Source organism: Teleopsis dalmanni, chromosome 2 (assembly GCF_002237135.1).
Source record: "Teleopsis dalmanni isolate 2A chromosome 2, ASM223713v2, whole genome shotgun sequence".
Lineage (NCBI taxonomy): Eukaryota > Metazoa > Arthropoda > Insecta > Diptera > Diopsidae > Teleopsis > Teleopsis dalmanni.
Genome location: NC_051847.1, coordinates 113,236,823 through 113,263,299, shown reverse-complemented (window position 1 = coordinate 113,263,299; position 26,477 = coordinate 113,236,823). Strand labels below are relative to the sequence as shown.

Sequence of the window (26,477 nt, the reverse complement as noted above, 5' to 3'; positions counted from 1 at the left end):
ACTTATTAACAATAACCATTCATGTAATACTACAATTAACATCTATACCGTGTAGATAAAATGCGTGTAGATAAAAGCACCTGTAGATAAAAGAATAAGCAACAGCTGCAAATTTATTTAGTAAACAGAGCAGCTGATAATAATTGTGCATGGGTATAAATATTTATCTAAACATCTAGTTATCTAGTTCCAAACATAAACAAACACTTGTTGTTCACTAATGTTTACATGCAAAAAGCCGAGCTGCCTGCCGGTAGATACCACAATGTTGATGACTTTTGCGCAAGTCCTTGACACAGCTGATAGCAAGACTTACTATTTATTTTGACGGGAAATGTACCGACTCAGTATCACATATCGACTGTTGAATTATCAGTTATTGTACAACTAGCAGAAACCACCCACAAAAAAATTATATATTTTTGATATGAAATCGTTTTCCTTCCCTGTATTTTCTTTTTATTAAATAAAAAGAGATTATTACATCAAAGAATAGAGACACAAGTATATATTATTATAATACAAATACGTAAAAAATACTTTTCAACATGTGTACATGTGATATCTTTAAAAAAGCTACGTATATTTCAACTGTGGACCCTATACGCAGCTGTGCAAATTCCTTATACAGAATTTCATAGATACACACATGGAAAAATTTTCAGACTTTTTCACAAATTCGGTTAGATACATTTTCTGTGCGGAGTTGTGCGTTAAGAAAATTTATAAAAAATTGCAAATATATTGAAAAAATTAACAAATTTCGAGGTAAAAATAGTTTAGTATTCTATTTTTATATATGAAGATAAAAATTACAATAAAACTAACATTGAATATGTGTTATATATCGCTAAAACTATCAAAAGGATTTGAGGCTTCAACATTCCTATATTTAAGCAAAAGCATTACGAAATTATAAAATTTGTACTTTTAAGAATTTATTTAACAATATGAATAATTATTAATGTAATAGTTTTGATTGACTATCATTTTTTATTTATGTTTTTATCGCTTATAAGAATGCTAAGACCTTTGGCAGCAGTTTTGGCAATGCAAAGGAATTGTCTGATATAATGACTGGTAGTTTCAAGGTGCAACTCATCAATATGGGCACTCGTGCTGCTGCCTGTAAGTATATATAAATGATAAGAATCAATAGTAAATATTTTAATGTAAATTTCATCTATTCGTACAGTTCAGGCTAAACTGAGATGCCTCCATGAATACCATGTACGCCTATTGCACAATGTTTTACCAGCGCCCTCTGGCGTAGATATTGCTAATAATATCAAATACTTTTCTCAAACTCTATTAAGTAAGTTTTCTATATAAAATTATATATAATAATGATCAAAACTAATTGAACTCATGTATTTTGTCATTACTTTAGTTGAGGCTTATATTTCATTATAATGTAATAAACATTATAATAAATGTAATTATATTATAATTATTATTTTATATATATTAAAATGTCTCTTGAAATTAAAAAGAAAAATTTGCATACTATTTAAATAAATTTAAAATATGTATATATATTTATATTAATAAATATTTTTACTTTGTTTTCAAAGTAAAATAAAATCAATGTGTACTATTAAAAATTATACATCATATATCTTATAATAATATAAACTCTTTAATTTTTCGCATTTCTCAAATTCTGAAAATTGTAACTATAGTCACCATATCTATCTTTTTAGCTGTCCTTAAAGATGTACGCACTTCTCCACATGAACTTATACGGAATCCAATGGAAGACCCTACACGTATGTCAGCCTATCCAAATCTAGAATATGGCAACCTATATAATGCATTAACTATGCTCATTGATGTCGCACCTTGTATACAATATGGACAAATTGGTAATTGAGTTCAATTTCCTTCATATGAAAGAATAAAAAGCTCATTAGTTTTACTTAAATGTGTTTAGTTTTTGGAAAAGCCTTGCTACAGTGTCTATGCTGTATACTACCATTCCTTGACAAGGATTTAATTGATAATTTACCCTATTTAGTAAGCTCTACTATTTCTGTACTACCACCAGCTTTACATCAAGAAATTGTTAATGCGCTATGTTATTATGTATTACCATTTACAATAAGTAAGTTAATACTTTTATCTAAATTATAAGTACTAAATAAGCAAAATCGCTTTGAAAGTATGTATGTATCTTGTTTGACAAATTTTTCAAAAAAAATTAAATTAATAAAATTTAAGCACGACGCAGCGCCGATGAACAGGAATGCCAGGCATGCCAATCTGTCTCCTCCGTAATAATGATGGTTCTACAATATTCAAGTAATCCTGGTAAGATTATAAATCCGTAAACTGAAATTTTTTGTTAAATTATTTTAAATCTTTCCTAGCACATCACTGTCAATTACTTGAATGCTTGATGACTTTAAAACACAATGTTGTCAAGGATATACTATGTGTGGTGGCATACGGAACTGCAGTGTCTCGTTTTTCTGCAGCAAAATTACTTTTTTATTATTGGCCTGCATTTGACGCCAATTTATTTGATCGCAAAGTATTACTTTCCAAACTAACCAGTAAGTTATAGGATAGAATTAAGGATGGGTTTCACTATATTTTAAATATATTATTATTCTTTCATCTCCACAGATGATATGGTGCCTTTCGTTTGCCAGCGTGAACAATGTCCAAATGCAGGCAATGCGGAAGCAGCAAAAGTTTGTTTCGACCACAGCATAAGCATTACATATGCACCCGATTGTCCTCCACCACTTTATCTATGCATTGAGTGTGCCAATGAAATACATCGCGAGCATGCTAATCTTGAATTCGGTGATATACTACATCCCATGCAACAAGTCTCAATGGTGTGTGAAAATAAAAATTGTCGATCAACCGAAAAATCGGCATTTTCGATTTGTTTCTCAACGGAGTGTGCCAGTTATAATGGTAACCATCCGATACGATATTGTGCACAGTGTCATAGCAATCGTCATAATGCACGCCGTGGAGGTGATCATGTGGTACATCGCAGTTTACCACCTGCTTGGCAAATGGATGCTGAAATGCAAATGCACATGGTGGAATCAGTAGTTAGCTTGTTGCGCGAAACAAAACCATTGAATTTTGAACCGGGAAAGGAAAGTTCTGATTCTAAAAAAAATGGCCACAATGGTATACCAGATACGATTTCACTTGATGAGCGACAAATGTTGGGTCGATATGGTATTTGGTTACTAGTAGGCCGCTGTACGCCAACCCCAGACACACCTGTAGAAATTCTAGGTCGCATACTTAGCATGCTGTTCCACTGGTTCCACGTAACTGCATATTCTTACGATGGTAATAAATAGTGACATATACATATATACGTTTCTACATAAAATATGATTTTAATAGCTGCAGGACAAATTGAGAGCACAATTGAAAAACTTAAAGTGGAACATGTTTGCAACTGGTTGAAGGAAATTTGTCGTATTCACTACAATGTAAATTAAATTTTAGTTAAAAAGTTTGTACAATTTTTAAATATATAAATCTATATTGCAGGTTTTTATATCATGCTTGCTACCTCATCCACCAGAGTATGCACGAGTTGGCGGTCATTGGGAGACTTTAGCCTCACGTACTAGTCACCTCAAGGAAGGACTACAACGTCTGATATGTCTTGTGCCCTACGAAGTTATTACTTCGGAAATTTGGGATTACGTTATGCCTCATTGGATGGAGGCAATAACTAATGACGTTGCTGAAAAGGAACTAAATGAATTAAAAATTGTTTTAAGTAAAATATTAGATCCGGAAATGTCTCCATTAGGTTTTGACGCGAAAACCATGTACAATTTCGTAGCCATACGTTTTGAAAAAACAACCGCAAAAGTTCAACAACAAGCATTACATTGGTTACAAATTTTAACTAAGCTAGAAATATTAATTCCTTTAGTACAACTATTTGCTATGTTCGGTGATGGTGTTCGCATTATGAAATTTGGTGTGCAACATGAATTGATGCGTGAAAAAGAGAGTCAGAAGCAAGGCCCAAAGACGCCATCAAAAGAAAGTAAAGCTGATATGACAAATCCACCACGTCGCTCTTCAATTTGTAAGTCATAATAATTTGCTCCTTCTCATATAATAAATTATTTTTAATTGTAAATTTATAGAATGAACAAAAAAAAGTATTAAGAATATTATTGTTATTATATGCCCAACAGCCGGTACTGTGGCCAAAATAGTCCTATTATACTAAATTCACTTTTAACTACACAAAGCTCTCTAAAGGTTTGTTAAGAAAGTCCAAAACTATATGTGGAGAAGAGCACCTAATATGTACTCGTGACAGAAATTCCACATGAAACAAGACTGTGCCTTTGTTAAAGCTAGACAATCACAGTAAATATGCATAGTTGTCTCATCATCTTCATGGTATAATCTGCATTCAGAATTAGCAAATAATCGTAGTTTATGTAGGTGATATTTTACGGGCCAAAATGACCCGTAATGAAACCTTTTGAGAATTTAAGAATGTTTTTGTATAAGTATGGTTTGAGTATAATTATTAATAATAATAATGTTGATTTAATTTTTTTAATTAAGTTTCATTTCAAATAATATATGTATATTTTCCTATTATCTATATAATAGTAATAGTAAACTATTATTTCTGATATTTAGCACCCGTAGTAGAGGACGATTCTGGTAATACATCGGCAATTTCAGACGATGAAGCTCCAACTAACAGACATACCGAATTTTCTACTGATGCCGAACATAACCTCACTTGCTGCATACTTATGTTAGATATACTTTTAAAACAAATGGAACTGCAAGATATTGAACAGCACATGGGAATACATACTACTGTCTGCGAAAACGTTTCACGTTTGATTAAATGCATGGTTACAGCAGCGCGTGTTGGTCTTAGTAGTCACGTCTGTTCCTTGAAGGTAAAAATGGGTATGTGCCACTGATTACAACAAAGAAACAAAACACTCGATCTTACAGGTAGCTGAATGTGCATATTGCGAAGCTTCTATTATGTGGCATCAATTATCGACAAAGTTGGTGCAATTTATGGCTCCACTTAATCCAGTGCGACCACCAGATGTATGTTATGAGAAACTTATTCAATAAAATATATGTCTTTATAAAAAGGTTTAATTATATAACTGTTTATAGATTCCAATTGAAGATTTAATTGAAGAAGAAAAATCTTCTCGCAAAAGTCCACCAGAAAGTGATAAAGAAAAGTCGCGTGACCGTGATGTTTCTCTATCGATGGCACCTCTGCCAATACCCTTAGGTCCATTAGGCGGATTTGCAGGTGGGACATATTTTATACTTTACATTTTATTAAATGTTTTGAATATTTATTTAATACGGTTTACCCTAAAGAACTAAACACCCTATGTGAAATGTTATTAAAATCCTTTAAACTCCACGCTCGAGTAGTCAGTAGACTGTGTAATAAAATGACGCATTCGCAACCATTATTTAAATAAAGTTTCTCAAAACTAACAATTTTAAATAAAAAGTAATCCAATCTTAAGTGGTCAATCCTGTCTATCAATTATCATTCTAACAATATTAATTTACCAACTTGCACTTTAATGCAGTTAAGTGATATGCAATGGTTTACGTACTTAGCAACTTAAATTGATCGATAATGCATATACTCGTATACTTCAATCTGCTATCTGTGAAATATATATTATATTTGCTCAATCTCCTACACACTTTTTATTACAAATATTATTTATACTAATAAAATTAAAACACTTGAACTTTTTCAATAATATTTATCTTTTTTCACAAACCCTTTCTATCTGTTTCTATCTCTTTTCATTCTCAAACGCGTGTATACATATATAACAAATTCACATGCTATAAAACTCATTAAAATTAAATATTTAAAATATATAATCTGTCACTTAAACTTAAACTTTAACTTTAACTTTAACAAAATCTAATATTTAAAATCTAAAATTATTTTTTTAACTTTAAAATTACAAAAATTAAAAAACAAGAAATCTTAAAGCTAGATCAATTCTTTACAGACGATGGAAAAATAATTATTATGGCAGGTGAAGCACCTTAAAGCAAAATTCGTATTTGTAATTCGTATTTCTATTTTATTAAATTGTTTACTTAATTGATAAAAAATTAATTTAATTAATTAAAAACAATTACTTAAAAACACCGGCATATACATTTGCTTTTACCATAAATATTATGGCGCATAAGCTACACTGATATATATACTTAAATTGATCTAAAAATGCATATTTTTTGTTGATATTCTATATAATATTTTTTTTTTGTTACATTTACAATATATTTTAATAATTAATTTAACGCTTGATTAGTGCCGTATGTTAATTTTAGGATTGTACCAGAGGAATTTTCTTTAGACTTCCATTGAAACACATTTTAGACACGCATTTCATTTTTAATGTGCAATTTTGTTAAAACTCTAAATAACACTACACAAACCACAAACACAGAAGCCCCGCCACAGTTTTTTCCGAACAATGGATGTCCATAAGTTTAAAAACTTCACCAACTAATATTTACAAATATGCTTGAAATATTAAAGACTATATTTATATTTTCGTAGTTAATGGTCAAAACTTAATGATGTATATAGTAACTGTTCTCCAGCACACGGCATAAGATAATCATGTTTTGTCTCGTTTTTTCACCTCGAACATTAGTCCGATATAGCCAATATAGACGTTAATTAAACAGACCACTTTATTGAGACGCAAAAGAATATTTCTATTAAACTTCCAAATTTAATTAGCGCCTCGTGCAGCGGTGTAGCCTGGATTGTTTCGAGTGCGGAGAAGTATTTTTTCACCAATTTTTTTGTAGCTCACTGCTATTGTAAAACAGTTAGAGAATTGTGCCAAAAAGGGGGGAAGAAATTTTACAAAATATTATCTTGAAATTACCCAGCTATATATATGTATGCAATATTTTTATTGGTGTTCCCATTTAGTGCTTTATTTCAAAACACAATATGCTTAAAAACTATACCATGTTATAAAAACATGGCTTAATGAAATTTATTATTATATCGTATTGGATCTGTTTAATAATATTAAATTGAACACAAGAAATGATCTTATCCCAGTTTGTACCTATCAAAATTTGTATGATGCTGTCATGAGGACATCCTATATCATAATAATAACTTTTAATCAGATCAACAAAATAAATTGTTGTTATTTATATGGAACTTAATTATATATTTAAATTATATAGAATTATTTTACATTTATTACATGAACAATGTGGATTATAACTATCAGTGTTGTATTTTTATGGATTCTGCCAGATATCGATATAGCTCTTGCACCAAATGTCTGTGCAAAACCATGTTCTTAAAAACATATAATATGTAATAGATATAAAGCTTAATATATGATATGTAATACTTACATATCATTATGTAATAACTTATCACTAAAAATAATATCGATAAAAATAATTTATTGATTGACAACAATGAAATGAAAATGGAAACTTTATCTAGTAAAATAGCCTATATAAATTACACAAAACTCCAAATTTTATTTTTTATTGAACGTGTTTACAGAATATAGATCTGAGCTATTAGTGGTAATGAGTAGTGTCATTATGGGAACCATATTTCACAACAGTAGTTCAACATAATAATACAAAATTATACTTAATATAATCATACAACAATATAGATACTATAAGATACAGAAATTTTAAAGTAGAAAAGAAAAGTATGAATACCTAAATGTAGGTACAACTTTACTAAATAATAAATCTTGTTTCTTATATTCTAGTTCTTATATATAGGTAATATGATCAAATACCCATATATAAGAACAGGTTGAGAAGACCCATGCTTCTTGCATATACATATTTTGAACCTTAAAAAAGCGTTTTAGGAAATTTCGTAATCGGAAAGCGCCATTTTAAAACTTCTCTTGAAGTCAATATTTATTACATTGTCGTTGGTTGATACACTGTTTTCAAAATTCTTTTATATGCTGCAATCTTAACATCAGAGGAGTTTATTTCATCACCCGGGTGATTGACCATGGATTTATTCACACCGACTAGTCACTTACTGTTTTTGTCTAACCAAATTCTCCCGTCTTTTTTGTTCAGTTAAAAAACAGTGTCTAGAACATATGGAATTGCATTTAAGTTGTTCACTCTATAAGTTGTTCAACAAATAAGTTTCAAGGAAAAGAGTTTAATAAAACTAGATCTCTCTAGAGATCTATTAAATTATTACACTTACATTTTTTTACTAAATAAACTATACACTATACTATACTATACGATACTATATATAATGTACTATCGAACACTTGAAACATACATTAACAAGGAACACCAGTTAAATGCATGAATATTAAAAAAATAAATTTAAATTTAAAAATCAATTTAGATGAAATATACACACTTTCAATTCAATGCATGGTGCTTTGGAGAATGTTTTCTTTTGTTAAATTTTTATAACCTTCCTTATTGCGCCTAAACAATTATAAAAATATTAAATCAATTTCGTTACAAGTTAATTCATTAAAATTTTTAAATATTTTAATAAAAGATTTTTAATAAACTTATTTTTATATATTTTTCAATTATAAATGTGCCTGAACTATTAGGTCCTATGCCAGTTGCGGTTCCTCAACCTGAGCCACATTCCGTTGGTGGAGTATTGGTTCACATGCCACATGTTTGTTCCGTATGTATACCATATCGAGTCATATGTATAAATTAAATATAATATATTATATTATATTATATTATTAAAAAAATTTAAATACAATTTACAATTTAAATCGTTTGCGTTAATTCGAATTTCCTACACAAATACAAAGTTAAGTCAATTTAATACTTTAATTATTTGTTAATTTATTCATTTCCACATTTTTCTTAAGTTTAAATATTTAAGTTCTTCTAGATAAATTAAATAAAAAAATACTTCAAGGTTGCAGATAAAAGTGAGGTTAAGTTTAAATATTATAAACACTTTTTGCGTTTGCAGCTACTAAATAAAAAAATAAAAAAAATTGGTATTGAAAAATATTTTGCATTTTATTAATAATAGTTACATTACAAATAAAAAATCGCGTCTATTATTATTGTTTGGTTTTTACTACATTTTTATTTTTTCCTTATAATTTCAATTTACAATAAATTCACACAGCCTTTTCGCAGCGATGTCGAACAAATCTATCTTGATTTCTCAAAATTCGTATATCTTTTTTATTGGTTTTTCTTGGTCTATTTATTTTTATAGAGTAACGATAATGGGCATTCAATTGATAGTATTGAATTGAGAAAAGTTCACGCCACAGACGAGGTACTTTGTGCATTCAAATTCGAAAATGTATTCTTTTAGTAAAATCATAAAATTTTTTATATATATTTTTTAATTTCTTTCGATTCAATTGCTTTTCTGTTTCATGAGAAGAATATTTGGTGTTAAAATCTAAACCATTTTATTTGATACGAGTATTGTATATGTTAAGTGTATATATCTTAATGTACAGCGTCTATTGTTATAAGTTATGAATTTGTATCTTTAGTTGCACATTTTATACTTTACGTTTTTATCAACTATTTGTTATATAGATAATCAACTTAGTTGTAGATTTAAATCTTTTATAGGAGAATTGTTTTAATTTTCAATACATTTCTTTATTGCTGAATCTTAATGAAGACTGAACATATCAAAGAATTACTAAGGTGATCTACCCTCTTTTGACTGAACACATATCTATTATCTCTGCAATAATGCACAATCCCTAAGCTAGGCATATAAAATGGAACTGATGGTGACCATTTCATTTTTCATTCCGATTTCTCCATTATCAATTTTTATTAAGTTGGAATAAGTTTTGATTCGATAGCGAAATCACAGTACAATATGGGGTTAAACTCCATGCCCCTAATGTACCCATTACTCTCTCAATTCCTATATAAAGACATTCCTTCACATGGCAATCCACAAAACATTTTGCATTCCTCTTTACTAATTTCGCTCTTATTATGATAAAATATATTTCAAATATCGTGTAAATTACAATATTCGTTTGATGTTATCAGGGTGCTTACTTCTGTGATATTAATTAGTAAGTAAGCCCAATTATCTTCTCGAAAATTATCCTAACAGTGATGAATTTGTTATCATATATTTTGATTACTTCATTTTTAAATTTATTAAGAAGGAATGTAAAGAATCTGTCTAAGAACTGACAAGAGTGGCAACGATTATACATAATATATATAACTGAATTAATTCTTTATGCTCTTTTTTGATTATAGAGTTTACCAATGGTATTTGGTATAATATGTGTAAACATCTAGGTCGCTGGCAATAACAATTCAAAAAGTACTAAATTTAAAGTTAGTAAAATTAAATCAAAAATTGAGTAGATAGATAAACATTTGTGCCTTGGACATTCTTACTCAAATTCCGCGTATTCCCCGCCAAATAGAGAAATTTTTCAAAAATTTGTTGAAACTTTTTTTTGAGCAGGCTAATGTTAAGCAAACCCCTCCTTAAGAGGAAAGAGACATTTTATATGAACCCTTTAAAAACTCAGTTTTTTAAGTTGTTTTTTAAAACTCAGCCTAGGGTCTTTTGTGAGACTAAAGCATAGCTTAACTAATGAATTGAAAAGAAATAAATATTTCATTATTTTATTTTTCCATTACTCACTACTCACCTTTTACTCACTAAATTAAATTATGTTTGTGCTCAGCTAAATTCAGGGCATGTCTAAATTTGTGGTGTAAAATTTGCAGACCATTCGATTAATATATTAATATTTTCGATAGATTTTTCGCAACTAAAAGATTAATTACAGTCATCCACATATCCAGTTAATTCAAGTCTGGTTGGTTTTTGAATACAAATTATGCGAGTTTTATATTTACTTGACGTGCTTTTTAATAATGTTTTCAGTGATTTTAAAATTTCATACTTTAGTTAGGGACCTGAATATTCATTGCTAGCCTTAGTCCAAATCGAATTAGACAATATTTGTGCAACCACTATAAATGTTAAGTATGTTCTTGACTTTTGAAGATACGATTAAAAAACTCATTCACTTCTACTAATCGCGTAAGTATAAAATTTTTAAATTAATCACAATTCCTTTTGTAAAATTCGATCACACACAGGATCGACAAGGCTCAAGAATCTTCAAGCTTTTAATACTTTCTACTGCAGGACAACATTTTAACCATTCTTAAAAAATTTTTCAAAGTATGGTTATGAAGTGTACCATACTAAGATTATTAAGAAAGTTTATGTTCTTATACAATTGAAACTGTTATACCTATATGATATCGAGTTACATAGAGAGAAATTATATGCTATTCATTCTTATCGTAACATAATCGTAAGACATAAATTATAAATGTGTAAGGATAACCTCCTAGTGTATTAACTTATAGAATTGTTTAAAAATGTTCGTATAATTAAGATCTATAAGACCACCGTAATGTCTAGCATTTAATAGTCATTGAAGCTTTCAAAATAAGAGGATCTCAGTGAGAGCTCAAAATGACCGACAATATGCCTGAGGTCCGCAGATCTAGATAGAATATTTTGCTTGAATACTTGTAATTCTATATTATCAATTCATGTGTTTCTGATGTTATTGAAGCCCGCTTGAAGGCCACGAGTTCTGTTTGGCATGCCCTCTTGAGTTACTGCGAAACTGCAATCACAGTGATGATGGGAGTTTATTATTAATGTTGATGTATGGCTTCGGCACGTATATCCGTCCGCTCTGGGCACTTAAAGTTTTTCATATAATTAGTTCACTTTGAAATGAATAAGAAACCTATTAACCTATTATTTCTACGGGACTTGTATATATTGACATAACTATTTTTTTTTAATTCTTTAAACTTAACTTTTAAGATTTATTACTGAATGTTTTTGACAATTGCAAGTATTGTGCTAAAACTGAAATTCGTTGTGATCTGTATTGAAATCAGTATCTCCAGAAAATATTAAATCTCCTTGTTTTATTCAAAATCTTTATAAAACTTAGAAAAAAACATTTTTTGTTTCATTTTTTATTTACCAAAAAATTTATTTCATTTCTTACTATATTGTCTCAAAGTATCTTGTATGTGTGTGAATATAAACAAGGAATCAAACTGAAATGTAAAAAAAAAATTAATAAAATATATATATATATATTGTAAACATTACTAAATAACCAAAATATTATGTAAATATATTTTCAATTATTTTATTTATATAATTTTTTAGTATAAAATATTTTTTATTATTTATTAAATGTGTGCATGTTTCAACTACAAAATGTTTATTGTACAGCACAAGATAATCACAAAATTAAAATTAATTAAAAAATCACTGAGTATAATAATTTTTAGATACTTTTTTATACTCATAATCTATATGCAAATATTAATTTAATACAATTCATTTCAATAAAATATTAATATGTTTTTTGTGTGTTAATGTCATCTTCGTGCACCAACAAATTTATATTCGTATATGTATATTATGTATTCGCTCGTAATAATATTATATATAATACATATAAAGTTACCCAAATGTATTATTCTGTGTGTATATAATGATATATCTACATATATGTAGAAAAATATATGTATGTGCCTAAATTGAAACGTGTAAAATATTTTATTATCTGATTAAATCAAATTAGATAATGACCGCCACTGTTGAAACAGTATCTGAGCAATTAGATCTGGCTTCTATTATACCAACGGATAGGGCAATAGCACGTTCTATAACTTTATCCGACGCAGACGTTGGTAAGTATTGGATATTCTAACGTTTTTAAAATTCTTTGTCGCAATAGTTTCTTTATTAATTAGGCAGCGCCAATGTTAGTGTAACTAAAGCTTCTGTACTTGGAGAGAATGGCGGAGGTAATGGAAGTACCGGAGCTGGAGGTGGTGATAATGGTAGTCTTTCTGATGAAGATGAAGATGAAGAAGATGGTGAAGATTTTTGGCATACCTCAGTAGGTAAATTTAAATTTACCCTAGATCAGTTACCTCAAACTCTACAGTATATACATCAATTACTAACGGTAAGTTTGTTAGATTAACAGAAATATGTTTAAAACATTTTTAATTAATTAATCTGTAGTATGTACTATTAATTTTTTAGTTGTTCATACAGAAGTTCAGATTTCTATTAGATCTCTCTACTTGTTCCTATCGTATGCTATTCATCCTAATTCATCACACAATTTAATAGTTTTGTTATATACATTTTTTCTTTATGTTATCTGCTTTGTGCCAAATAACTTATAATTTCAGTTTTCTTAGATCTCAATTCCTACCTAACTTAGTTTATCAATAGTCACTGTCTTTTGGTGCTTATATGTTTAATAATCGATATCAGGCTCTTTTAACGACAATTAGATTAGTTTTAATCTTATCATTTACATTCTCCTCGTTTGAACTTGGTAAACTATTAGGCATTTAGTTTCTTCAAATCATCTTTATCAGTTACAGTTTATAGCTACTTAATTACCGACTCAATACACTAATATGTAGTAACAGGACACGATACGCTTACTTCAGCTCAAAAAATGCAGTCCATATGAAAGCAGGCTTTCTGGCTTAATTTCTGCGAGGGTTGAATGACTTCACTCAATTTGTTTTGTTACACATATAATTTCTTTGAAAGTCGGATTTTTTTACCAAATTAAAAACATTTTTATAATCTATGAATACTGAGTAACTATGCTTGAGACTACAATGACCCACGTGGTGCTTTTGCTAACAATATATGAACACATTTGTGGAAGGTCATCTTGTTCAAGTTTGAGGTGTTAATAAAAGGAATTAAGAGGACGATCTGTATTATTTTTTAATAAACGGTACCTACTATAAGAAACATCTTTTAAATAATTCAATAGACATTCGAGCATAAAAGATGTATTTCTGTAGTCTACTTTTAGGCACTTTAATTGCAAATCCATTCATATCGGTGAACCATTCACCAGTTCTCAACAAAAAAGAGAAAGAGAGAGATGATTAGTCAGCTTACTTCGCCACTTGGGCGAATACTTATTTGTTTCTTGATTTAAAACTCTAAAATAAGTACACCACCTCTACCTCTTTACACTTAATAAAAACTTAATAGATTTCACTTGTTTAGTGTTTTCTAAATTTTTATTATTTGAAGGAAATTCCGACCATAAAAAAGCCCGAAATTCTTTACTACGTTCTACAATGTCTCAATGTCATGGCACTGCACGGCGATGCATTAGCAAAAGCTGCTCGCGAACATCGCGGTTTTTTTATTTGGTGTCAAGAAAATTTGTTAATTAAAAAGTGAGTCAAACCATAAATAATGTTAACAAAATGAATTTGATCAACTTAACTTTATGAATGTTTACAGTTTATGGGAGCTTAGCAATGCTGAACATTCACATATCTGTCAAGCTTGTGTTCCCCTTTTATTACACTGCATTACTCTGCCTTTGGGTTCAGATGTGTTTTGGCGTGTAGTGCAAGAAGCTTTCCATGATACTGATTGGCGTATACGTTTTACCGCTGTAGAACGAGTTACCGTTATAACTCGTTTTATGGACTCAACACCATTACGTACCGAAGTGGGACTACAAACCGCATTAGCTACTGCTTTCTGTCACCTAATAGCAAGTATGGATGACATCAATGTTTATGTAGCGCAGAGAGCTACCCTTTACATTGGAACCATACACGATACAGCAATACGGTCGTTATTATTTTGTTTAGAATCACAATTTGATTTATTTATAGTAGATCGCCCTGTTGTCCTACAATCGGTTTACCATTTGCATAATTCACTGTCAGATCGCAAAGTACTTAGCTGGGAATTCTTTTTAAATCGCTTTGATACACTTTTCGTAGAAGCACAAATCAATTTGGAGAAATGTGGTGACATTTCATATCTACGAGACCTACGCAACTCAGAAAATGGCAGTGAAGCGTTATCATCAAAAATATTAAAAGCTCGTGAAGCACTTAGCCAATCGGATACTAGTGGTAGTATGGCAAAAACACTTAGTGCTTCTTTCGGCACAAAATGGCCCTATAAACGTACCATGTCAGCACCGGCTAGTATGGTTCCTAGACAGGACTCTAAATTTGGTAAGTAAGTGTGTTAAAATGTAACCGTTTCTTAAACATATTTAATATATTTACAGTGCTCGAAAAAGAAAAAATTTATAGTCGTCAGGTATCGGCACCCATACTTAAAAGGAAAACTTCACGCTTTGGATTGGGTCAGTTTTTAGGGTCTAGCGGCAATCACACGATTCCAACTAGTAGTAATCAAGCACAATATTCACAACATGTTCGTCCATTGGGACCAAGCGGTCATATTAGTCATTCTCTACCCACACATACATCAGCACAATATGCTACCACATCCTTTCAAATAGCACCAGCCAATTATCCTTGCCCTATTCATCACCCGCAACCACACAGTAGTTCCATTACAACTACTACACATTTTCCTTTTACAATTCCAACCTCCTCCAACGCCTATCATTGTATTCATTCAAGTAGTTATACACCAGTAGCAACAACATCAACTTTAACCTCAGCCCATAGCCAAAGTCATCAGTTCTTAGTTCACTGTGTCGCGCCTAGTCAATTGACAGCACATAGTCCAATGCCAACTCTGCAAGAAGCTGATTCCCATACATGTAAAACTCATACACATGCACATACACATACACAATCACAGACACATCAGCCCCAACATTACTTCCATCATTCACATTTTCAACGACATCCTTCTGCTCCAAATCTACTACCACCACCGAGTGGTGCTCCTGTACCAAGTCCAAGTCCTACAGCTTCAGCAATACAGATGCATTGTACTTGTGATGTCGGCTGTGGGGGTGGCACAACCGCTGCGCCTGCACCTATCGCAACGACTACCCAAGGTAGGTTGTAGAGCATGTTTGTCTATCGTTGTCAAAGTGATGTAACTTTTTATTTTTAACGTATCTTTTTTTCCATAGATAAATTTAATGTGCATTGTTTACTTGGAAATCTCGTCGTAATGCCTCTATCTATTTTATAACTTTATTTTACTATTTTAAAAATAATCTTCTACCAAGAAAATTTAATTTTATTCTGTAGTATTCTGTAACAAATAATGAATTTATCAATATTTTTTTCAATATGTAACTAATTTTCCTATTTGATATGTATTGTATATAGACAATATTGATTATTTAAACTTCACTAATATTTTTTAGTACAACCGACTCTTACACTTCAGTTAGTAGCCAAAACTGTGTACTACACCTTTTCCTCTATTTTCCGGTACTTTAAGTATCTTTAACTAATGAAACCAGCATGTATTTTGAGCAATGGAGATTGCCAAAATTTGTATATTGTACATTGAACTATGCTCATATATCTTTAATGCCTTTAACATAGACCAAGCAATTTTTAGCCTACTATAACATAAGTGTTTATATGAGCAGTATTAATCAAGTTTGAAAAGCCACAATTAAAATAACCGATGAAGTAAAACAAAGAATGAAGTGAAACTAATGATAAATACGCGAAACCACCTAACTTTTTAACCTTAGTGGTAAACCAAATCACAACCATTTTCGACATTAAATTGACAGAAATATTATCTTACCTATACGAGCTATGAATAAATTTGTAGAATACAGTAATAAAGTAACTTTTTGTGCTCATTTCCTCGAATGGAACATAGGGTTGCAAGTTGCAACCATTCTTTTAAAACTTCCTATAGATAATACTGTTGGGTCTGTATAGCTTTCCACGTGCAATGGATTCTTCACCCACAAATTCAAGGTATTTTTTACTTCTCATATTTTCTTAAGAATAGGCCGATCACAATCACAGAAAGATCACATTTAATCAGTCTTGCATTCATATCATCAATCCTACATATTTTGGTACTGCTTACATCATATATCAGAGCTACACTAGTTGACGCTTCACTGTTATGTTATTCCGATCTATCACTCAACGTAGAAAAAATTTCGAAACCACCTTGAATGGCTTATTAAACTTTGGTATTGAACCCGAGTGTATTTTTTCCGCAGCGCAACTAATAAACACACCTTATTTTACAAGACATCTTAATATCTGTATTAACCACTCAACCGTTTTTGTTATTACTATTTTAAAAAAATTTTCATATTTGTTTTCTTTTATTTTTTCCCATTGACTTTTAGATATATAGGATCTGTTTTGTTGCATATATACACTACCATACAACTCGAGTTTAATACTTAATACAACTTACAGATTGCTCCTCCAAATATAATATAAGTCATTTCAATTGAGCATTATTGAACAGCAATTGAAATTTTTTGACTATTTAGGAAAAAAAGAGAAATATACTCTCACATACATTCCGGACGGGTACCAACACAAACATAATTGACAAATTATTCCTAATATATTAAATATCGTTTGGTTTAATTCTAACTCTAGTGGTCAAACGATGACCAATAGAATGGTCACAGTGACAGAAGTTGTGATTTAAATTTTAGTGACTTTGAGAGGAAACTAAGAATTTAGCCCCTAGAACTTTTTTTTTAATAACTTTTTAACCGAGGGGGTTTAATTAAAGTGATTGATGTCACAAGTGGTCAAAAAACGATCAATAAATTTTATAATTAGTCATATAGAAATTGAAATTGAAATTATTTTATATATTGTGGGAGACTTTGAAGTAGACCCGCGTACTTCTTTTGAATAACGTCTTAATCGCAGTTCATCAATCAAAAATAGTGATTGAGTTGTAATTTGTGATCAGTCAACGCAAGAAAATCATTTGAAACTTATTTTACAGATCTGACCTTATGCATATGTATCAGTTTCTTCTTTTCTAAAGCTAAAAACTGTGTCCAAAATTAGATTTTGATACTTTTTAATTTTATTTTTATCTATTTTAAAATTATTAGAAATTATTTCGAGTTACCGTAGCTTTTCACATTCAATTATCCTTATCCTTCGTTACAATTAGAATACGTTAGAGCTTAACGTATTGCTATTTTATAGTATACTAACGAGTGATATAGTACGTATGAAGACTGATTTCAATTAAAATTACCTTGAATAATAGAGATTGCTGTTAACCATTTTGATTCATCCACCGCATATAGATTCTCTAGATTCTATCCGAATTGCTTTTAATACTAAAACTAATTGTGCGTCTAAATATTGTGGTTTGAATCACAACCATTCCTGGGGATTGGTTAACTATGCGTAAATTCTTTGTTTAATAATTAGGTAGATGGCTAAATTATTATTGATCCTTTCTTAGTTTAAATTATATGGTTCTACGTGTTCTATTTCATAGGGTTAAATAGATTTTACATTATGCATATATGCCTAACATATAAAATTTTACTACTTATCTGATACTCGTAGTTTTAATAATTACTTTATTATATTATACATCAAAAAAATTAGAAGATTTCTGTTCTCTCACAATATTGTAGAATATCTATTATTCAATCTATTCACATCTGATCTTTTTTATCTGTTCTCAGCTTTCGTCTTCATTTCATTTTATAATTGTACATATTTTAAATGTTTTTAAATATTCATTATATATATATTTATATATATATAACATATATATATAACAAGTTGAAAAATTCTCATATATGTGTTCCCTTCCAAACTGGTATGTATTATTCTTGGAAATAAAAACGTAAAAAATATAATTTGTGCGCCTGCCATGTAATGTATATGTGTATATATTGTGTGCTAATGGAATCTATATGTAATTTTTTTAAATCATAATTGTAAATACGAAAATAAAATAAAATGGATTAACAATTTAGACTTCTAAAACTTAATTCATAATTTATAATGAAACAACTTTTTATTGCTACAAATAAATTTTTAGTCCATCTTATAAATTTTTTTATACGAGTATAAATATAAATGAATGTTTAATGTATAAAAAATTAAAGTGCATATAACGATGGAAACTTGATTTAAAATATATAAAATAATATAGCTCGTTCCCATCGTATTGTGTTCTACATATTTAAAAATATCCAGGGATTAATATTTTTTTATTAAAATTATCATAGATGGACACATACACTCTTTAGGCGGCATTAATGATGAAAATCTCATTGGCTTGTTAAGTCGAATAACTGAACTGGAGGAATCGGATAGAGAAACCATTCATTTACTGGTATTTCTACTTATGCAGTTTATGTCTCGTACCGACCAAGCGTATCCATCCGAGGATAAACCAGTTACAAAAACACAAAATATTGTACTTAAACACTTATTCCTGCTGTTGGGACACAATCAAATAGATAAAACGTTTCACACTACTCCTGAAGCCCTACGGTGAGACAGCTACATTTTTGCTTTTATTAAAACTCATATCTGTTATAACTTGTTTAGCGCTTCTGCTGTTTTTAATGCATTCCTCGCTAATCTACCACAAGTATTGGATCAAAATCACTTAATCGGTGGTTTAATACTACCTTCCATTATGCAAATAATACTTTTTGCACCGAATCCCAATAACTCTGCAGCTGATTGCTATCAAAATTTAGTATTTAACTATTCACTTTGGAATCTAGAATATTATCCGCGCCGTAATTGGATGTTTACTATATTGGTGGTACTTTACAAATACGCTTACACCCAACCGCCTCAAAGCGCCTATATTATATCTGCTATACGTATGGTTATGAATAGTTTACGTGGACACTTTCATCAGTGTAGACGTATACCCACTACAACCATACTTGATATTCAAGGCACTGCACGTTCCCGTGATGTGAGCCAACCATCATTAGGTACTGATCCCGATGATAAAGAACAAAGTCCACCGGCAAGTCCTATGTTCCCATCAGAAGGCACAAGTGCTGCTTCTAAGAGCAAAGGACAAAATGTTGCTTTTACACCAAAACTACAACACGCATTTCGAAAATATAACGACTCCAGCCTTGATGCTGATGAAACTGAATCTGAACTCGTTGCAATACCAGAAAGTGATTTATCGGATAGCACATTGCATGGCAGTAGCGCCCCAGTAAGCTTATGGTTCTAATAAATATATAGTTTTCTTTAACACACTTGCTTTATACACTAGGGTTCTTTCGATGATACAATACATTTTGAAGAAGTTGCACCATCAAAATTGGAAACGCTAAGAAACCGTACTCTACGCACTAGCGAATATACCGATGAAGTATATATTAAAATATATGCATTAACTGACTTAACTGTTTGTGTTTTATTTTATATTTCTCTAACAGAAATCTACAAAAACAATGAAGTCAATGATTACTACTAAAACAGGTGATACTTATACCACTAAAATTAAATCCACTGCTACTGAAACTGTTAGCACTACGGTGGTAACTACACACTCAAGACACAGTCTACAAGAAGGCGTGCGTATGATCGTTACACCTCTCGTTGGTACTGAAACTGCTGAGACAGCTATAATAAGCCCACCGGTTGATGTACACCGTGCGATAACTGTACGAAATAAAACAACTGACAATGCTGCAGCCTCCACATCTAAAATGTTCGCTGCTATCGCCTCTAATCATTTAAAAGCACTAGGCGCCCTACAAGACATACAAACAAAACCTTCAGAAAATCATTCTGCCTCTAGCAATGGCAATCGTTCAACTAATAGTAGTTCGGAAGGTACAGATAAAAAACGCCAACAAAGCGTTCCACATACATCATGCAATGTGCAACAACAACAACAACAACAACATCAAAAAGTCATTTCCAAAAAACCTATTGGACGCCATAAGACTATTATTGAATGCAGTGCTGGTACATCAACTTCGTCATCTACTGGCACAGATGATTCACGTTTAGGTACAAGCCATAAAAAAATCGCAAGTAAAACACTTAAACGCTCCGAGAAAGCATATGGGTCACCAGACTCGCCTCTATCTAAAATGAATGTTATGCCCAATCCAACAGATGAAGCTAGTATTGGAAAGATGACAGGAACAAAAAGTATAACGACACTTGAAATTCCGACTCAAGAACGTTTACTACCCATTGGCACACAAGAAAGTGTGACTGCGTTAGTAGAACGAGTACGAGATGCCCTTAATTTACCAGACATAAGTCATCTTAAACAAGATAGCTTAGATGTGTCAGAGAGTACCAAAGATGATGTGACGCCAAGCAGCCGCACAAATTCCCCACGCCGTCTGATTAAACAAGTCGCTTTGGAATCACCACCAAATGCTACAACAGCACTAACTCAGGATTTGCACACTTCGATACTGAAAACTGTGAGTCAAGAGCTTAAGCCACATTTAACCAATGGTTTTGGTACCGGTACCAATGTATCAGCAACACGTGCAGATTCTGGTAAAAAACCAAGACAGAAATTAGTACCATTTACAATGGACTCTAATGCCATGCCAGATATAAGATCACGATTTGCTGGTTCTTGGCCCCCACCACCATACCAACCACCAGAGGAACCATTTGAAGATACTGAAGATGACAACGATAACGGAAATGGACATGATACCGCTCAACAACCAAATAGAGTGGTAAATTTCTTTGTACATGAAAAATACATTTTTTTAAATATAATGAATGTCTTACGTCTTATAGAGCACAAGACGTGTAGGTGATTATACAGTATGTGAGCGTTGCACAGACTGCGGTGCAGTCATTGAAGAATATACAGATGAAGAAATCGGAATATTAATTGTTATACTTGGAACATTTATACATCGCGAGCCAGCAATGGCAGCACCATTTTTACCAGAAATTTTAACACTTATATCAAAGTAGATTCATATTTACTAATATTACATCAAATATAATATTAGCATTATACTTTTTTTTATTTATAGAACCTGCTTGACCTGCACTCATGCCTGGCAAGGTGAAAATGGACCACCATTGGCTTGCAGTGCACAAGCGGTCGCTTTGCAATTTATACGATGCGTGTTACATCAGTTGGCACCAAATGGCATATTCGTCCAAATATTTCAAACACAACTAAAAAGTAATACTAATAAAAATGTTTTAACCAAAATATCCTACAACCATTTATTCGTTTTTCTCGTTGCAGTGAAAATACGTCGCAACTCCTTGCGTAGTATAGCTAAAGCTTTACAAGACTTTCAGGAACTAAACGCGACTAGTCCTATTTATATGGTATGTGAATCACTACAAGCCAAAAAATCTTTGCCCATCGATCAATTACCTACAATTTTCCGTAATATGGCCGAATATTTGCATTGTGTATTGGTAGAAGGTGGTATAGGTCAAGTAGTATGGGCTCAGGCTATGCAAGCTATGGAGTCTTTATTACGGCAAGTTATAGTCATTATGCCAAATCTGACTCACCATGAATATATGTTAGACTTGATGGTGTCGTCGTTACGATTAAATTGTGTACCAAAAACATTATTGGATCCATATTCTAAAATACTGGCATACTGTGTGCAACATACGATCTTGGAGCATAGCGTGTTGTATGATCTATGCACCTTGAATGGGCGATCGTTTTCCAAGGATCGCGATAAAATGTATCTCTGTCGGCAACTTATATTCGAATTTGTGCAAGCCTTAAAATTCAAAATTAATATACCTGATCATAATTTACTCATGATTATCGGTTTTGTACTGCAGGATGCCGGAGGCACACTACCGCCGGGCAGCATACAGGGACTTCCAGATACTTCACCGGTGTTAACTACAAATGCAGCAGAATGTTTGCGACAATACATAAATGATGTTATTGATTTTCTAGCGGATTTTCATACTCTGAGCAAAATAAAGGTAGATATACTAGTAGATCAATATGACACTTAATTCGACTAACAAAATGTAATTATTCAAAGAATTTTAAAAATGGTCAAACACAAAATGGGTTAGGAGAGGACACACTTGGTGGTGTATTAAAAGGTGCTGTAGCTCAATATCTTGCTTTGGAAATGTCGAGAGGTAACTCTCGTGATAATAAAGCTGTCGCACGTTATCTTCCTTGGCTATACAATGCTCCATCATCACTTCAACAAGGGTTAAAATAATACTTCTTCATTATATAAATTTCAGCAAAACATGTATTTAAATATTTACAGACCTAAGGAGTTCACCGAATGTGTGGGACACATGCGACTGCTGTCATGGCTACTTCTTGGCTCACTCACGCATATGGCACTTACACAAAGGCCACTGGGCTTACATTCAGCACCTACCATACCTGCGGTACCAACAACAGTGCACTATCAGCACCAACACCATGGTGCACCTATGTCTCAACCCGTGCCGCAAGAAGCATCATGTCATATTGCCGACCATATTCAAGTTATATTTGCAGGATTTGCAGAGCAATCAAAAACATCAGTGTTGCATATGTCTTCGTTATTTCATGCTTTTACTTTGTGTCAACTTTGGACAGTCTATTTGGAGCAAGTTGCACATACCACAAGCAATACCGAAGGAAGCACTATGGGAGTACTATTCGAATTTTGGGCAAAAGTCACCCCATGCATACTGCAATTAGTTTCCCATGCTAAACCTGCAAAGGATAATACTGATTTCACCCAAAATTCAAATGCAAAGGTGAATATTTTTGATATCGAAAAATATTATAATGGTTCTAATATTTTATTTACGCAGTTGTCAGAAATGGTTAACTTGCATTTTCTAAGTCTATTGGAAGCACTTAAAGAAACAAACTCCACAGTATTAGCAAAACTGTTACCATTATGGAGTCCAGTTTTATCCTCACAAACACAGGTAAAAAACTAAAAATTCTAAACATAAATATGTACAAAGTAACAGTACAAAGAAATGTCAAGAAATGTGCTTAATCATACTACTTTCACTTAACAGGAAAGTGATATAAATAAACAAAAGGAGGGAACGAAAGCCTCCATTGGCAAAGTATCCCAAAAAGTTTATAAAACCCTAAAATTGATAATTATTTTTTTATAAAAGAAAATTTATAAATACTTATAATTATGTATGTTAATATATTTCATTAATATTGATGAAATGATTGTTAGCTTTCAGATACTCTACACGTTCGTCTCCAAAATGTGAGGGACTACGCACCAGATTATGAAGAACAGCAGACGAACGCTTCAGAAGCTCTGCTGAAGTGGTTACAACGTTTGCAATTCAAGATGGGTCAAATCGAATTGCAGGCTTCCACTGCAACCCAATTTTACTCAATATAAAATTTATGCACTATTTAAAATGTGTATTTACAAATGTTATAAAAAAGTTTAAAATATTAGAACATAGATGTAGATTCCATGAGCTAAGCTCTAACTATTTTTATTATTAGTTTATTATTATAAAAACGTATGTTGCTTATGTAATGTTCTATTATATGTTAAATAAAAAGAAATATCTACAATTACTAATTAAAAATTATAATATAAACTTTTAATAATTTTGTACTCTGCATATCCTACTTTAAATTGCTTGTTAATCATTTTCATTTAATTCATGGTCTGACAAAACAAGATTGCCTTCAATAACGTTATTTGCAGTCCGATATGTTGTGAACGATGACATTTTCTTAAGTTCCTCCGCATCTGGTATGTTTATTTTCATATTTTGCAAACGTTCCAGTTTAGCAGCCAAGCGTTCTTGTGCATATTTCTCCTGTGATTCCTGTAATTAAAAAACACTTTATATCTATAAACGAAAACTTTTCAAATGACTTTTACCTTTATCCTTTTCATTATTTGAATTTGCAGCTCACAAGAGTCCGTCAAAGTCAACTTTTGTGCGGCTTTATGTTGAATCAATGGTGGAGTTGCTGCTGTTACTTCCCAATGTTGATGTTTTTTACGGATACGCTCTTTTTCGGGATCATGTACATTGGAGACTGTGGTTTTATATGGTTTAAACTTTTCCCGCTGTTGGACAATTTGATTTTCTTTATTTACTATATACTTAACATGTTCATCAATCCATTCAAGATTGGACGAGTCAGCAGATGCAGACTCTTCAACATGATCTATTTCAATTTTGCTTTGTAAATTTTCTTCTTTAATTTGATTATAAATTAAAACATTATTGTATTCATTGTTATTTACATTAGATTTTGCATTTTCATCATGTCGACTTGTGTGTTGAGTTTTTTTTATTTCTTGAATATCTTCTTCTGTTATTAGACTAGGTTCAGGTGGTAAAACCTTTGTGATTCGGTGCATTTTTTTTTGTGCAAGTAAACGTAATGGATCAATTTCCTCCTCATCATCACTATCCAAAACGACTTGAAAGGTATTATTCTGAAGTTCGGAAATATTTCCATTCCACTCTAGATTACTTAATGCCGCCTTACCAATTTTAGCAATATTTAACTTAGAAAACATGGTAGCCGCTTCCTGAACTTCTTCACGCCGCTTCAACTCCGACAAAACACGTTTATATGTAGTTTGTACACGATTCCCTTTATCCGGTAGTTTTGAAAGTCTGATTCTTTTAGCAATTAAAGCAAACAATTATTAAAATTCTACTTTTCAACATCAAAATATTAAAACGTACTTGCTTTCCAATAGCTTTTCTAGTCGAGACTTAGTGTCTCTTAATTCTAAGTCAGTCAAATTGTTTATGTTTTTTAGTGGATTTTCTTCCTTAACTGTAAGTGTCCCGGGAATCAGGCTTGTATTAGTAGTAACTATATTCGACATTTTAGCCAATTCACTTTATGCAAACAATATTATTGAAGAACACTCATTAAACAAAAGCAAACAAAAAATATTCTTGCTAAAAAAACAAATTGCATAAATTTTGTAAATTTCCAACAGTGTTGCATTTCATTGTACAAATTTAGTGCTGCCAAAACACACATATTAGAATCTACATATGAAATTAAATACGACCGTGTGCGAGTTCGAATAAATTAAAATTTCTTAGGCATTTTTTGCAATACACTTATGTAAATATTTATTTATATATATATTGCACTTATTTATTATTTTTTGTTAAAAGTTTTCAAATTAATTTCTAAAACATCTTTTAATATTTTCCCAATGGTAATACCTAATTTATATAATTTTTATCTAACTTACCCTACTAAAAATTCTGGTAAATACTAACTTTCGCTGCCATGCCTACATTATTTACTATTTTCCTGAATTTACCATCAATTTACTCGAACTCGCATAGGCCATATGAGGTATTCAAAATGTCTGTGCATCATTACAAACTCAAATAATCGTGAATGCATATTAGTCTTGTAAATATTTAGAACATTTAGAATATTTTTGTGTTGTATTTATTTACTTATAATAATTGGATTTTGCTATTGCAGAATTAATTTAGATTTTTGTAATTATATATATAACAGAGCAGTACAACATTATTTTATATATCTCGGCCAATAAAACAGTGTTACCAACGCAATAAGCGAACTATTTTGAACCTTCATTGGAAACTCCAACGAATATTGCAATCAAATGTCAAAAGTTATATGTAAATAAAAATAAAAATTCAAA

The 26,477-nt window shown here is 31.2% G+C and overlaps 2 protein-coding genes across 7 annotated transcripts; one reads left to right on the top strand and one right to left on the bottom strand.

Moving 5' to 3' along the window:
• Positions 1-678: 678 nt before the first annotated feature.
• LOC119686118 (protein unc-79 homolog) lies at positions 679-24,289 on the top strand. 6 transcript variants are annotated; one of them, XM_038100590.1, is made up of 32 exons: positions 679-768; positions 1,020-1,128; positions 1,196-1,315; positions 1,704-1,865; positions 1,934-2,104; positions 2,221-2,310; positions 2,370-2,555; positions 2,629-3,321; positions 3,379-3,467; positions 3,529-4,081; positions 4,654-4,925; positions 4,984-5,085; positions 5,158-5,302; positions 6,006-6,062; positions 8,634-8,713; positions 9,272-9,334; positions 12,687-12,795; positions 12,859-13,076; positions 14,183-14,331; positions 14,399-15,132; positions 15,189-15,266; positions 19,092-19,359; positions 19,417-20,053; positions 20,114-20,212; positions 20,280-21,554; positions 21,619-21,797; positions 21,864-22,018; positions 22,085-22,797; positions 22,860-23,038; positions 23,100-23,583; positions 23,641-23,760; positions 24,030-24,289. In XM_038100590.1, exons 2-32 carry the CDS (start codon positions 1,074-1,076, stop codon positions 24,201-24,203), a joined length of 8,409 nt encoding a protein of 2,802 aa, XP_037956518.1. In that variant the 5' UTR covers positions 679-768; positions 1,020-1,073; the 3' UTR covers positions 24,204-24,289. The 6 variants fall into 6 exon arrangements, with proteins under 6 accessions (XP_037956518.1, XP_037956516.1, XP_037956517.1 ...); XM_038100588.1 differs by lacking the exon at positions 6,006-6,062; XM_038100589.1 differs by lacking the exon at positions 9,272-9,334.
• LOC119686119 lies at positions 24,283-25,780 on the bottom strand. Its single transcript, XM_038100591.1, has 3 exons — positions 25,525-25,780; positions 24,702-25,458; positions 24,283-24,645 (listed from the first exon to the last, which is right to left on the bottom strand). Exons 1-3 carry the CDS (start codon positions 25,668-25,670, stop codon positions 24,457-24,459), a joined length of 1,092 nt encoding a protein of 363 aa, XP_037956519.1. The 5' UTR covers positions 25,671-25,780; the 3' UTR covers positions 24,283-24,456.
• Positions 25,781-26,477: the final 697 nt, after the last annotated feature.

Excerpts from the sequence above, each read along its gene's own strand:
- LOC119686118 (XM_038100584.1), top strand. The coding sequence starts at position 1,074 with ATGACTGGTAGTTTCAAGGTGCAACTCATCAATATGGGCACTCGTGCT. Across the intron at positions 2,556-2,628 it reads ATTACTTTCCAAACTAACCA|ATGATATGGTGCCTTTCGTT; the intron begins GTAAGTTATAGG and ends TCATCTCCACAG. Across the intron at positions 20,213-20,279 it reads CTAGCGAATATACCGATGAA|AAATCTACAAAAACAATGAA; the intron begins GTATATATTAAA and ends TTTCTCTAACAG.
- LOC119686119 (XM_038100591.1), bottom strand. The coding sequence starts at position 25,670 with ATGTCGAATATAGTTACTACTAATACAAGCCTGATTCCCGGGACACTT. Across the intron at positions 25,459-25,524 it reads GAAAAGCTATTGGAAAGCAA|AATCAGACTTTCAAAACTAC; the intron begins GTACGTTTTAAT and ends AATTGCTAAAAG. Across the intron at positions 24,646-24,701 it reads AAATAATGAAAAGGATAAAG|GAATCACAGGAGAAATATGC; the intron begins GTAAAAGTCATT and ends TTTTAATTACAG.